The sequence below is a fragment of the Ambystoma mexicanum genome, chromosome 9 (assembly GCF_040938575.1).
Source record: "Ambystoma mexicanum isolate Mex_15411 chromosome 9, UKY_AmexF1_1, whole genome shotgun sequence".
NCBI lineage: Eukaryota > Metazoa > Chordata > Amphibia > Caudata > Ambystomatidae > Ambystoma > Ambystoma mexicanum.
Window position 1 is genome coordinate 1525676665 of NC_090931.1, and position 14600 is coordinate 1525691264.

At 45.3% G+C, this 14600-nt stretch overlaps 1 protein-coding gene across 1 annotated transcript in view; it reads left to right on the plus strand.

The window, feature by feature from the left end:
- Positions 1–3883, plus strand: part of LOC138489416 (zinc finger protein 420-like) — a 28287-nt gene extending 24404 nt beyond the window's left edge. Inside the window, exon 2 of the mRNA XM_069617135.1 lies at positions 220–3883. Coding sequence (XP_069473236.1) covers positions 220–1200 — 981 coding nt within the window. The 3' untranslated portion in view covers positions 1201–3883. The remainder of the gene's footprint in view (positions 1–219) is intronic.
- The last annotated feature ends 10717 nt before the right edge of the window (positions 3884–14600 follow it).

The window sequence follows — 14600 nt, forward strand, 5'->3', positions numbered from 1 at the left end:
TTATGTGTAGGTCCATATAGGATTCTCCCAACAAGCACATTTTATCCATGTCTCTCTACTAATTGGTGAAGGCTCAGAAGTGTGGCTTCTCACAGGATCACCCAGTGAGTTTTTTACTGTGTTGTACAACAAGGATTATCAGCTCTGTGGTAGATCAATTGATTTGTAGGCTGTACGATGACATAAAATAATAAAGGGTACCTCTGCTTCTTTCAACAGAGAACAAACAGCCATCAGTGGATGCATGCTGGGGAGAAGTCCTACGAGTGCACGGAATGTGATGAGCACTTTAATCACACATCAAAGAGGAGAAGACAGCCAAGATCAAACACAGGGGAAACACCTTTCAAGTGCTCAGAGTGTGAGAAATGCTTCACTCAGAGCTCATATCTAACCCGGCATCAGCAGAGCCATACTGGGGTGCGACCATACCAGTGTACAGAGTGTGAGAAAAGCTACACTCAGAGATCAGATCTGCAGCAGCATCAGAGGATCCATACTGGGGGGCGACCATACCAGTGTACAGAGTGTGAGAAAAGCTACACTAACAGCTCACAGCTGCAGCGGCATCAGAGGATCCATACTGGGGTGCGACCCTTCCAGTGTACAGAGTGTGAGAAAAGCTTCACTCAGAGCTCACATCTGCATCAGCATCAGACGATCCATACTGGGGAACGGCCCTACCAGTGTACAGAGTGTGAAAAAAGCTTCACTCAGAGATCAAATCTGCACCTGCATGAGAGGATCCATACTGGGGTTCGGCCATACCATTGTACTGAGTGTGAGAAAACCTTCACTTATAAGTCACACCTGTACAGGCATCTGAAGATCCATACCGCGGAGCGACCATACAAGTGTACAGAGTGTGAGAAAAGCTTCATCCAGAGATCAAATCTGCATCAGCATCAGAGGATCCATACTGGGGAGCGACCATACCACTGCAGAGAGTGTGAGAAAAGTTTCACTTCCAGCTCATATCTGCACGTGCATCAGAAGATTCATACTGGGGAGCGACCATACCAGTGTACAGAGTGTGAGAGAAGCTTCACTCGGAGCTCAGAACTACACCTGCATCAGAGGATCCATACTGGAGAGCGACCATACCAGTGTATGGCATGTGAGAAAAACTTCACTTATAGCTCACATCTGCAGCAGCATCAGAGGATCCATACTGGGGTTCAGACATACCAGTGTACATAGTGTAAGAAAAGCTACACTCAGAAATCAAGTGTGCACCTGCATCATAATAGCCATACTGGGGCTAGATCCTACCAGTGTACAGAGTGAGAGAAACTTCACCCGGAGCTCACACCTCTGCACCTGCATCAGATGACCCATACTGGGATGAGACCATACCGGTGCTCAGAGTGTGTGAAAAGCTTCACTTGCATCTCGGCTCTGATTGTGCATCAGACGATCCATACTGGTGGGAAGCCCTGGGGTGTACAGAATGTGGTAAGCACTTTAATCGTGCATCAAGTCTAATGACTCATACGAGATCCCACACTGGGAAGAAACCCTCACCAGTGTACAGAGTGAGCAAAGCTTCATTCATATAGTTAAAAGCCATGTATATGTTGGGCAAGTACTTCCATGACAACAGTGCATCATTTATTGTAAATATAAGCAAGAGATATTTTGCAAAGAAAAACCTGTATATTCTTAACAGTTTCGCAAGTGCTCCATCTTAAGGCTAGAGATGATATTGGGGCCAAAGAGTGGAATTCCCTTCCAACCAGTGTTCCATTTCCTGATGATAATCTGTTCTTTTGGTAAGTCAGCAGCCCTGCTGCGCTCTCCTGTGGGCCAAGCACTCTGCACCAACATGCCTTTTGGGTGAATGCTGCATATTATAAATATATTAAAAAGAAACAGATCATAGGTCAAGCACCCACAGCGAGTATCTACTTTAACCTGCATCGCTCATGCACCATTACCAGTATGATAGCTCAGCAGGTTGGCCAACTGCTGCAGACCTTCAGAGTTTGGATATCGAGCCCTTGCTGAAGCCCAAGGAGAAGGGCACGGCAGTCTGCCACCTCAGCAGCATCCTGTACTTCTCCTTTGCTTTTCTGCTGGCCCAGCCCACTCTGTTTTAAAAGACACTGAATATCAAGCACTCAGCAAAGCCCAAAGAAAACGGTGAGGCTGTCCCCTGCACTCTGCCTATGATGTGCATCTGCTTTTATTTAAAAAGATTAACATTGTTTGGAGGCAGCAGGGGGAGACAGAATAAAGCTGCCCCTTGAGCCAGTCGAGCATACACCACTGACTTGGTTCCATATCTTATGGTGGAGGTAATGATGTCCTTCCAGTTGAGATGCATTGCACCTGGAAGGGCCCGGCGATTCCTTCAAGTGACCAGTTGTCCAATAATCAGCCATCAACTGGCGATTCAGAAGAGGAAGACTTCATGCAAGTCCCCTTTGTTATCTCCAAAGGAATCAAAAATTTCCTGTTGCTTTGATCCACTAATTTGGTCAAGGAGCAGTGAACTGGTATAGTGGTCCCTAATCCAGATAACACTGTTGCCACTCCTATGTTGAACCATGGTGAGCAAAATGGAAATCAAGTCCCAGAACCCTCACGTTGCGCACAGATTGGGGGATTGTTCCAATTGATTTTTGTTACTGGCTGAAATTAGAAGTTTGTGACAAGCGATTGGTGATTTAAAAAGGAGTTTGGCCTAGCTAAGCAAGATCTGAAAAACCTAACTACTTTGATGAATCCTCCTGCGGGTAGACCCCCACCTCGGATCGCTGTATCTACCCATTTACCGCGAACAAATCAAATGCCTGCTGCTAAGGGAATCCCATTTTCCAGGTGATTGAAAATCATATTAAAGCCATCCATCCCCAAACATGGGCCATGTGCCACCTAGTAATGACGTGGTAAAAGGCCCCAAAGCCTCAGATGATGCACCTCATACTGTCGTGGGGATTGGCTATCGGCCCAGGGGAGGTTATATAGCAAAAGACATAGGGCCTCATTACAAGCCTGGCGGTCCGGAAATAACGGTGCTGGTAGCAATGTACTGGCACCCTTTCCGGACCACCAGACAGAATGATTATAACCATGGACGAGGAGTATTATACATGACTAATGAACCAAAATTAACATCAGGAAAACAGGAGGGGAAAGACAGTTTTATCAATAAATGTATCTATTGGATATGCCATCAGAAAACACTGCTTGTCAATCATGAGAGAAGATACTATTGAAGCTAGGAGTTTTCACGCCACTGGGCAGGGTGGCCAAGATTATAACAAAATGACCTTCCGTAATGAGGAACTTGCATGGGGTCTTCAATCAATTGACTTCCTCACTATTCCTTCAGCAGGCCGTCACAGGCCTGGTGGATACGATGTATAATCTTGGCATTGTCATGAGCCAATATGGACTCATCCAAGAAAGAATGAATTAGAGTGCCTGGTTGTAACTTGATAGTAGACTATTATGCAGTTAGGGTTACCTCTGTGCTGCTGTTCCTAATCCTCTTTCTTTTATTTAAATTCACCTCGAATGCCGCAATCTGATATTGTTATGCAGTTTTATAGTAATTAAATATAATAATTAGTCTGATTGATTGTGTATTACACATTTGAAATAGTTCTTCAACTACAGCATTAGTTTTATTGTTGTTTTAATTATTCATCTGTTCATCTATTTTCAATACTGCATATTTCTTATTGTTTCGATTTGAATTATGATCGTCACTGTGATTACCCGTGCTTTTATCCATGGGACTGTGATGTTTTACGACTCGTATTCTGTCTTATAAATGTATCGGTATGTGTTAAGGTTTTAAAATTCTTGTATTCAATGTATTTATTCATGTTCTGTACTTTTATGGCTACTAAAAGAAGATGATCTGTGTTTTCCATCAGTAGTCACTCGGGTGAGTAACTTCTCCGGTGTTCGCTGAGCTCTGAGTGGTCAGTGGTTGTCTGGTATTCCCCGGCTTTCGCTGGATTCACCTAATGCATGCATGGATGATGCTCCAGGGAGTTCCCTCCATTCTGCAACAGGATCAATATTTGGGATGCAATAGCTTGACTCTAGCTTTGTTCTGGTTCTCGATAAATGAACAGGTGCTGTTCATTGGTGTTCTCAGTGGGGAGATGGTCTGATTTTGCATTTTGCAACTTTTTTTCGGGGGTACGTCAGTACTTGAGTGTTGAATGTGTGTTGGTTGACCTAAGCTTTGCTCTTGGGAGAGTCAACCATTTAATGTTGTTGCCTAAGGCGTGATGTCTTCTTTGGGTAGCTGGATGATGGCTTGGGGTTTGACAGCTTTAGTGGATTTCTTCTGTGGGTGGATGCTTTGGTGGTGTTGATATTACGTTAGGTCTGCTGCTCAGAGTATGGCAGTGTCCTTTACTTTTTGCTGTGCCCCGGGGTATGAGATATGAGATATGAGATATGATCGTTTATTTATATAGCGCCTATACACAATGTGTTTCAAAGAGCCTTAAGGCAAGGGAGGGAACAAGGGAAAATACAACCACATTCTTACAGGCCATGAACAGTAAGGATGTGAAATCAACTATCGTACTCGGCCTTACGACATTTCAGCTAAAAGCTAAGACATAGATAAGGAAGGGAGGGGAAGAGTGGGAAGGAAATGGAAACAGACAGGCGACTACCGTACTAGGCCTGACGACATTTCTGGTAGAGCCAGAGAAAAACAAAAGGTGAGGGAGAGGGGTGCAGAAAGGGAGGGGAGGAACAAAACAAGGGACTATCATACTAGGCCTGACGACATTTCAGATAGTGATGAAGGGGTGGTGGGGAGGAAAAAAAAACAGTAATGGGAGGGTGGAAGAAACAGACGAGGTTGCTATAATATTAGGTCCAGGGATAATTCTGATAGAGTAAGTGCATAGAAGAAAGTAAGGGGAGGAGGTAGGAAAAGGGAGAAGGGAAAGGAGGAGAGTAAAGAGAGTAAGCAGTCAAAAACAGTGGAGAAGCAAGAGTGGAGAGTGAATACAATTGCAGAAGTCAGTAGTAACACATAATGTTGCAAGCCAGGATACAAGATGAAGATGGGAACAGCATGATTCAGGGCCACCACGAGTACAAGATGCAAAAGAAGTCCAGCATGAGAGTTCAGAAAGAGTGACACACCGTGAATGAATGAAGTCAATGAAAGTCAAGTGGATGATTTGGTTATATAAATTGGTGTACGCATCGTTTGTGGATGCTGTTTCTTTCCTTTTCTGCTACTAAAGTTCTAGCTTCTTCTCTAATTTCTTCCGTACTGTTATTTCCTTCTACTAGGTCTTCCTGCAGTTCATCTCTCTCCTTTTTGTTCTATCTATAACTCAGCTGTTCGCCTTCTTTTCTCGTTATCCTCCTGCCATGCTGCTGCCCTTGCTCTTGCCTCTCGCCTATGGCTTCCCTTTGAGACACGGCTGTTGTTTAACTTTCTGTGTCTGGTTTTCAAATGTCCTCACAGTCTTGCCCCCTCTTTATCTTTCTTCTCTTATTTCTTTGCATGTTCCATCAGGTCCACTTCATTTTCAGTCCTGTTTTCTTCTTACTGTTCCTCCTCGTCCTATTTCTGCTCTTTTTTCTATTGGCCTCGAAATGCTGGAACGTGCTTTCTTTTCTCTTTAATCTCTGTTCTTTTCCTGCCTTCTGCTCACATTTAAGACCTTCCGGCTTACTGGTTAACCTGAGCTTTTCAATTTGTTTTATATTACTTGTACCGATTTTAGCTCTGTACATCTCTTTGGCATATAGCGCTATCAAATCAATCTTGGATCTTTCTCTCTTCAACACGTCCCTACCTATGGAGAGGTTTAGGAGTGTTGCATCTTGGGCCCCTATAATTCCCAAACCCACCCACTTACTTGTGGAGTACCCCAAGGATCCACATATTCAGTTCTACTTTTCAACATCTACATGACACCCCTACTTGACATCACCAATAAAGCTGGTATCCCCTGATACAACTATGTGGATGATACACAATTAATCTACACATTTGTGAACCACTAATTACCAAACCAGGTACAAAGTTTCCAGCCTGTTTGTAGTCTTTTTGGTGGTTTTTTCAGTGTTTTCAGTGGAGTTTCCAAATTGTTTTTTGTGCTGGTTCAACTTCTAGAGAGGACTGCTTTTGGGGGTGTAGTCCTTTCTTTGTTTCTGCTCCTTTGTCCTTGCTCCTCCCATCTGGATAGCAATTGGCTGAGTGAGTCAGTGGTGCCTTTCCTTTGTAAGTGGTGTTCCAGAGCTTGCAGTTAGTAATCCATTGCATTTAGCCTATTTGTGTCAGGTGGTCTTATCTTACATTTAACATAATAGTGTAAGGTAGCCATATTTAGCATTAAGCATAGGTGTTTAAGGTAGCTTTATCTTACATTTAGTCTAGTTGCATTAGTCAGCTATATCTTGCATAAGGCCTATTTGTGTAAAGTAGCCTTATCTTGTATTTGACCTAATAGCGTAATGTAGACATGTTTAGCATTTAACCTATTTTTGTAAGGTAGTCATATCTTGCATTTAACTTAATAGTGTAAGGTAGACATATTTAGCATTTAGCATAAGTGTTTAAGGTAGCCATATATTGAATTTAGCCTATTTGTGTAAGGTAGCCATATCTTGAATTTAGCCTAGTTGTGCTGTTCAGCCACATCTTGCATTTCTCCTATTTGTACAAGGTAGGCTTATCTTGAATGTAACCTAATAGCGTAAGGTAGTGTAAGGAACACATGGTGGCAACAGTAAAGACAGACAAAAGTGATCACAGTTCAAGGGTGTTTACTGAACAATAAATGCAGGGTGGCAAAATGCCTAACCTAAACCTAAATCTGAGATGGGAGCAAGCTTTGAACATCAAATGAAAATAAGGCAGTCCGTGTGGCGTCTTGTCAAAATAAATGGCCTATCCTAAAAAAAAAAAAAAACTATTGCCAAATCCTTACAACTAAATATAGAAAGAGAGTGGGGTAGGGTTTAAAAAATAAAGAAGTGTTCTCAAATAATATGTCAGGATATGAATGCCAGGGGTCTCCCTTCCCCACGTTTTAAGCACGGGATAAGGTGGGTCTTCTGATCGCAAAACACACTCAAGCCTTTCCAGCACGTGTCGACAGTTCTGTTTCAACTATTAGGTTCTCAATGGCCAGGTCTCTTTACTCTCAAAAGTCTTTTGCCTTAGAAGGCCTGATATCAACAAACAAACACAAAGTTCTGTTCCACGTATCTCTTAGGTGATGTGCTCACCCCTGGGTTCCCCTCTTCCGGGTGCATACCCTTAACAAATCGTATTCAGTCTTATCAAAATAAACAGTTCATGTTCTCGATAAACTTTGGGTGATGTATTCACTGCTGGATCCCCCTCTTCCTGGTGCATATCCCTAAAACGTTTCTTAATATTAAAAGGACCTCGAGTAACTATGTTCTCTTGCTTTCGAGTGTCTGTCCGATTCAAAGTTCCAAAACAAAAAGTCAATTCAAAAAGTTCTTCTCTTTGTTCGGGTGATAGTTCTTCACCCCGTGGTTGCCACTCTTCCGGGCTCAGACCCATCTCGGACATCATCCTCCCTCCGCGGGGCCTTGTGGGGTTTAGTGTGATGGCTTCTTACACTTGGGTCCCCCTCTTCCGAGTGCAGACCCCTTTTGAATCTCAGCCTCCCTCTACTGGGTTCACTATGGCTTTCCTTTCCTAATTGTCTTTTTAAACAGTTCCCATGGAGATCCCTCTCCGGTCTCACCTTTGTCAACACACTGTTTCTTGGGGCTTTAGACTTTGCCCCTCTTTGTCAGCATCCCTCTGCCGGGTTCACTCTTGCCAACTTCATCAATCATGCCTTTTTCGTAATCACCTGTTGGTCAAAGTCTTTCGAATGTACAGAGGATTTTGCAAGACTCCTGTATGACCACTTTAACCAATCCTTTACCGCCTTCCCAAGGCCTTCTGCTATTTGCAGATTCACTAAACACGGGATAGACCAGAGTCTCTCGAGTGAGCACCAATGTGGTGCCGAATACCTCTTCAGCTGGACTCCCCTTTATTCTTAACACTTCTCTCAACTTGCTACTTTGTGGCTTTTAATCAAAACAGTTCGGTTTTCATTAGTTCTCCCCTCGACTCACCGGCTGTGATGAACCGCTTGGTTGTTCAGAGTATCTTGTCTCAATGTCGGTACCCCGGAGTCTAGCGTCTCTCCCCAGCTTGGTTATCAGCGGAGGAGTGTCTCATGTACCATTGACATCTGCTGCAACACACGCTGGCTATTGTTTGCGGTCTTATGATTCCTTCTGCAGAGAGTTCACGGGCCTTAGTCGGAAAGGGCAAGGTTGCTTCTCTCCTTGTCACAGCATCGGTATGTGCCGTCTTTCTCCTCCTCTTGAACTGATGTGCTGAGTTAGCTCTCATGTTCTGCGGTCTGCCTTGCTCATAGTGTACTTTTGTGCTCCACCTTTTTTTTCTTTGGGGGAGGGAAAAGACCATCAGGTGTTGGTGATTCTTATCAATTGCCTTATTTTGCCTGACCCTTGGGTTGGGACATGTCAGGTAAAGAGTTTTAGTCATTTGTGTCGGTCAAATGTATTCATGTCAGAAAAGGGGGGTTTGAGTGTCAGAATATCCTATGGGATATAGAGAGGAAGAGGTGTTGTATGGGATTATAACCCTCGTACTAGAGGGGTTTTTGTAAGGTTTGTGAAATGAGTAAGAGGGTTTGTAGGAACTGTGGTTGTTGGTAACATTCGACTGTGAGTTCGGAAAATGATAATCAGAGGGACAGGATTGGTAGGGTTTGTGAAGCAAATGGGAATAGCCGGGATCATTAACTGAACAGAGGGATTGTGGGAACAGTAGTGTTTTATCAAGATAAATTGGATGTTCAGGAATGAATTATCAGAGGAACATGAAGAAGAATGATTGGGAATATCCAGGTAGAAGGCATGATAGCAGGGATTCTGGGAGTTGTGGTTTTTATTGGCAGCAGGGTTTGGGCTCCTATGGGACTTATCAGATATGGATGGGCTCTACTTGGGAGAACATCCCTAGGTTTCTCACAGTAGCCATATTTAGCATTTAACCTATTTGTGTAAGGTAGCCTTCTCCAGCATGGGGTCTGGCATGGAGTCACATGCTCATGAATATTCCCTGTCATCAGGCTGGGAATCCTCAGTAAAAGAAAAAACTGTTTCAGTTTTGTTTCTAAACTGTCTTTCTCCTATGAACCAATCACTGAGCACTGGGTCATACTGCCCCAGCCAATGACTGCCCTCTACCTAAGCCCCTCCTCTGGCAGGCATTTTCATATTTTTACAGCACATTCAAGTGTTAGGAATCCTTGCGTTTCCCTCTTCGAGCTTTCTGCATTTTTTCTTGTGTTTTGCTAGGAAAACTCTCTTTTCGGTTCAATTGAGACTGTGTGCGCCTTTGTTTATCCTTCCGATTATCGGGGACCAGCTTTTCGGCACCTTTCATCTCCCCGCAAAGGTATAAATCATTGAGTGTTCTTCTTGGAAGCTTCCAGAAGTCTTCAGGCCTACACCGCGCTGGAATAATCTCGGAGGAGAAGAAGGACGGAGCTTCCCTCTTCAAGCTGTGCACCAAATGCGGATTGCAGAATGTTTTTTTAATTGACAAGCATTCCCAGTGCCTGTATTGTCTACACCTGGCGCATAAAGAAGAGGATTGTGAGATCTGCCATGGCTTCACCAAGCGCACAATGAAGGATCGACACATCCGGTTGGTGGCATTGCTCAAGACCAGGGCCTCTACCCCAGGTGATTCTCAGGGTCATGCCTCTTCTGGATCCAGCCAACCTAAGCGGGATTCTAAGTCCTTTGAGGGCGCTCCATCCATGGGGGCCCAACACAAGGCCAAGCACTGCGAGAAGACCAAGCAGGACGTGTCTGAACTGCCCGTGAAGGAGAAGGCCAAGCAGGACAAGGTGTCCGAGCTGCCCGTGACGGAGAAGGTCAAGCAGGACAAGATGGCCGACCTCCCCGTGAAGGGCCATGTGATCCAGGCCAAATCATCCTCCTCGATTGAGATGGTGATGGCCTCCCTTTCTAAGGCAAAACGGGCTAACACTGTTCAGGGCACCACGGCGGCAGCCAGAGTGTCTCTCCCTGTCAGGCGAGAGTCTTTGTTCAAGCCGATAGAAAAGACTCTGGAGAAGAGGATGCCAGAGCTTAGCCCAGGACCGACCCCTCAGGATCCGAAGGAGGGGGGAGCAGAGAAGAACACCAGGCAGACGAGGAATAGATACTTTCTGTCCACACCACCCACAGTGGTGACGACGATGGGAATGTCGAAGAGATGCCCACCGGAGGCGGCGGCAAAGAAGACGACGACATCAACAACGTCGACTGGGACTACGACATGGGTGCTGGGCCCAACGCCCTGTCCCTCAGGTGCTTCCTAGAGACTTATCGCAGGATATCCTCTCAACACTCCACATGCTGGTGTCAGAGATTCAGAGGCGGTTTGCCAACAGCTCCAACAGCACCAGCGGCACCACGGGTGACCCCATTGACACCGGGGCAGCCACCGGCGAAGAGGAGGAGGAGACAAAAGATCTGTGCCTTGCTGCAAGATTCCTGTTTTCTTCTTGCCTCCATTAAGATCCACAAGGCTGCCAATACTTAAAGATGGCTGAACACAATTTTGTTCGGCACACTTAGCCTCCATTTGGCTGGGATAGCTGTGATTGGCTGCATGACCGTATTTCCATCCAATACCTTCCACTCCCACCACTAAAACTAATCATAACATTATAGCTCCAGTATGTAAAAATATACAGATTAAGGGTGCTCTTGTCAATGCCAGATCCCTCTCAGCACATGCACTTGACATAGCTGATCTTATTAAGACTCAAGAGCTTGACTTTATAGCAATATCTGAGACCTGGCTACATGCAGCCTCAGGCCCTGTACTCTCCCTCACGATACCACCCAATTACTCCATCACTAGATGTGACCGCCATACTACACAATCTAGAGGAGGTAGAGTTGCCTTTATTCATAAAAATTCTCTTGGTCTGAGAGCTATACCTAATGTAAACATTGATTCCGCTGAGCTACTGTCTGTCAAACTACCACTCTCTGCCAATCAAACGGCGACCATACACCTACAGACCGCCTGGCCCTGCAACTTCCTTTGTAGATGAAATCACAACTTTACTTCTAGACAAATCTAAAACTAAATCGCAAATCATCCTCTTAGGGGATCTCAACTTGGGCCAACAAGATCTCAACAACCTCACTGCATTAGACTTTGCTGATACCTTAACTGACTTTGGATTCACCCATCACATCCAAGAACCTACCCATTTCAAAGGGAGGACTCTTGACTGGTTAGCAGACGCTAACTGTAATGTTAGTCTACTATCCAACTCACCATGCGCATGGTCGGATCACCATATTATTACTTTTAACATTGATGCAGTCCTCCACCCTCCACCTACAATTGCGCCTGTCCTCCCGACCAGAAACAAGAGGGACATAAGAAGAGATAAACTTCTCCCTCTTATCCTTCCTAATCTCAATAAATTCACAGATTCATACTCTGATCCTGTCATGGGTACTAGCATGGGAACACAAACACGTGGGGTGAGGCCTGAGACATGAGCAGGGGCTAGATGGGCAAGGGCCTGGCAAGCAAAACATGAACTGAGAAACTGTTAGTAGGAACACCTTCTTATGGGCTTGTTTTCCCATCCACTTCCTGTACTCTCAACATGGATGCCTAGGGACATCCAGGAAATGTGAGAAACTGTAAAGCACGCTCTAATGTTTGGGTGTGGCTGCCTATATAAGCCACACCCAAGATTTGGTCCATGCTTCGTGTGCCTTCTGTTGCCTTGTGCACACGTTCGCCGCCGCCTGGATTCCGGCCTGCCTCAGTCGCTCATCACTTTGGAATGAACTTACCTGTTTTCTCCCTTCATTGCTCGGATATCCTGGGATCACCGTCAGCTGTTTTTTCTATGCGATCAGGTGAACCGCCTCTATCCACACTTCAGTACCCGATCTCCAGTTCTCCTGCTCTCCGGACCCGGTCTCCTGTTCTCCAGCACTCCGGACCCGCTTATCAGTCCTTCCGTGCTCCAGGCACGATCTGCGGAAGAAAGAAGAGAACTAGTCATAACAAGAACAAGTAAGCGCGCATGCAAAATAAACCCTGATCTCCCACGCGACCACAGAACTTACCTTTCGAGGCGAGGCTTGCAGAACTCTTCTCTCCAACGTCCGCAACCGGCTGGCAGCCCGCTCTGAAACCTGTAAAGACAATAAACATTACTACAGCGCTCAGTTTTTGCCCGATCAACCGCCCGTCTAAAAAAACCACACGCAATCCAGTGAAGTAACTGGTTGGACTTGCCTGCGGGTTCTTCTTTCGCCTGAACTCACGGACATACCCAGTGCAGAAACTGGGCGAACTTCGGTAAGGGCACCTTCACAAGCCTGAACTCAGTGAGCTTTCTGCTCCAAATCCCAGACTTCAGCACCCTTGCGGATGCAGGATGGAGGGCGCGCCATCCTAATACAAAAGGTGAGCCACACCCCATATAGGGAAGACAAACCACAGGGACACAGGGAGGTCAGAGGGAGGTTTAGAAAGCTAATTCACAAAACCCCTCTTAACACCAAATCTCTCTTGGCAGGTCTGCTTCTCAATCTCGAGGTGCGAGCGGAAGGATCCAGAGGACTCCATTTCTCCCGCAGAGACCCAGGTGAGCGTGACAGAACACGAAGCCTACCGTAAACCACTCTGCCTGAGCAATAGAAACCTCGGAAGTGGATCAGTTGTCCCAGCTCCGGGGGGAGTTGCGAGCTGAAGTGCATGCAGCCCGCGCTGAGACAAACTCCTTGAGGTGCGAGTTGATAATCAACAGAGACAAGACTGATGATATAGCCCGGAAACTGCTCCAAACCCAGGCAGGGCGGTCACCATTACCCAGTGGAGCTGCTGCTTCCTCAATCCCACAAACTCAATCCATAACCCCTGTACAGGTGGTACTTCCGGGTAATATTCCATTAGCACCACCAGAAAGATTTGTGGGAGACCCAAAGAAATTTGGAACCTTTATGAACCAGTGCCGTTTGCATTTCTTGTACAAACCATTGTTGTCTGCAACGCGGTGTCCTATGTATATACGATCAGGTACCTGTGCCAACCACGGTGAGAGGGGTCGATTCATTCGGCTTCTGTGTTTCGGGAGAGAGTGTCAAACTCTCTTCCCTAATAGGTGTGATTGTGAAAAAATAAGCCGCCCCCAGATTGGGATAATAACAACCACCCAAGCCAAATGGATACCACTCCTCCGCCTTTGGCCGATGTGCTAAAGGTTCTTCAAGAGATTCAGGTTGAATTGGCTCAGGCTCGACAAGAATCTACCACATTAAAGGCACAAGTACAGAGTCTAGTAGCTCAAAGAACTCTGTTAGAGGGGACTAGTGCAACTTCAGCTATGGGAGCTTCTACCAGTCAAAGGTCTACCGTAATCGTGCAACCTCCCAGTAGTGTACCATTGGCAGCTCCTGAAAGATTCTCGGGGGATCCCAGAAAATATATGATGTGTATCACTCAATGTCGTCTCCATTTCCTCTGTAAACCTACAGCGTTTGAGACGATTCAGGCAAGAACAGCATTTGTTATCTCTTACTTAACTGGAGATGCGGCGGCCTGGGCTATGCCACTGGTTCAAAAAGATGATCCCTTGTTATATAATTGGGATGGTTTTCTGGCGGAGTTTGGCAGGTTATTTGACAGGTGGGAGGTGTCCCTAGCACAAGATAAAGAATTATTAGGATTAAGACAGGGATCACGCGATCTAGTTACATACGTGACTCAGTTTAATAGGTTGGTGATTGAGACAGACTGGCCAGTGGCGAAACAGACAGTGCTCTTTTACCAGGGCCTACGGGAGGAGTTGAAAGATGCCATTAATTTCAGTTCTGTTAGATCAGGTGAAATCAGCACAAATCTATAATCAGTTGGATTTAAGAGGAACATACCATTTGATTCGAGTACAGGAGGGGGATGAGTGAAAGACTGCTTTTAGGACTAAGTTCGGTTTGTTTGAATATTTGGTCATGCCTTTTGGTTTATGTAATGCGCCAGCAGCTTTTCCGTTTTTTATGCAAGAGGTTTTGAGAGAATTCATTGATGTTTTTGTGATTGTCTATATAGACAACATTTTGATTTATTCTTCATCTCAAGAGCAACATGTCAAACATGTAAGAGCAGTGTTAAAACGGTTACAGGTGTACCAACTGTATGTGAAATTAGAAAAGTGGGCTTTCCACACAGTTCAGGTCGAATTTTTAGGATTTATACTGACTCCTGCAGGTATTGTAATGGACCCAAGGAAGGTACAGGCAGTTACAGAGTGGCCTTTGCCTCGGTGCATAAAGGATATACAATCCTTCTTAGGGTTTGCCAACTTTTACAGACGTTTCATTAGCAATTTCTCGAAAATAGTAACACCCATCACCCATTTACTCAGAAAGGCAGTGACATTTATGTGGAATCACGAAGCAGAGCGAGCCTTTCAGGAATTGAAAAGGGCATTCACTACCGCTCCATTGTTGAAACATCCAGACAGGGCAAGAGCATTCCAAGTAGA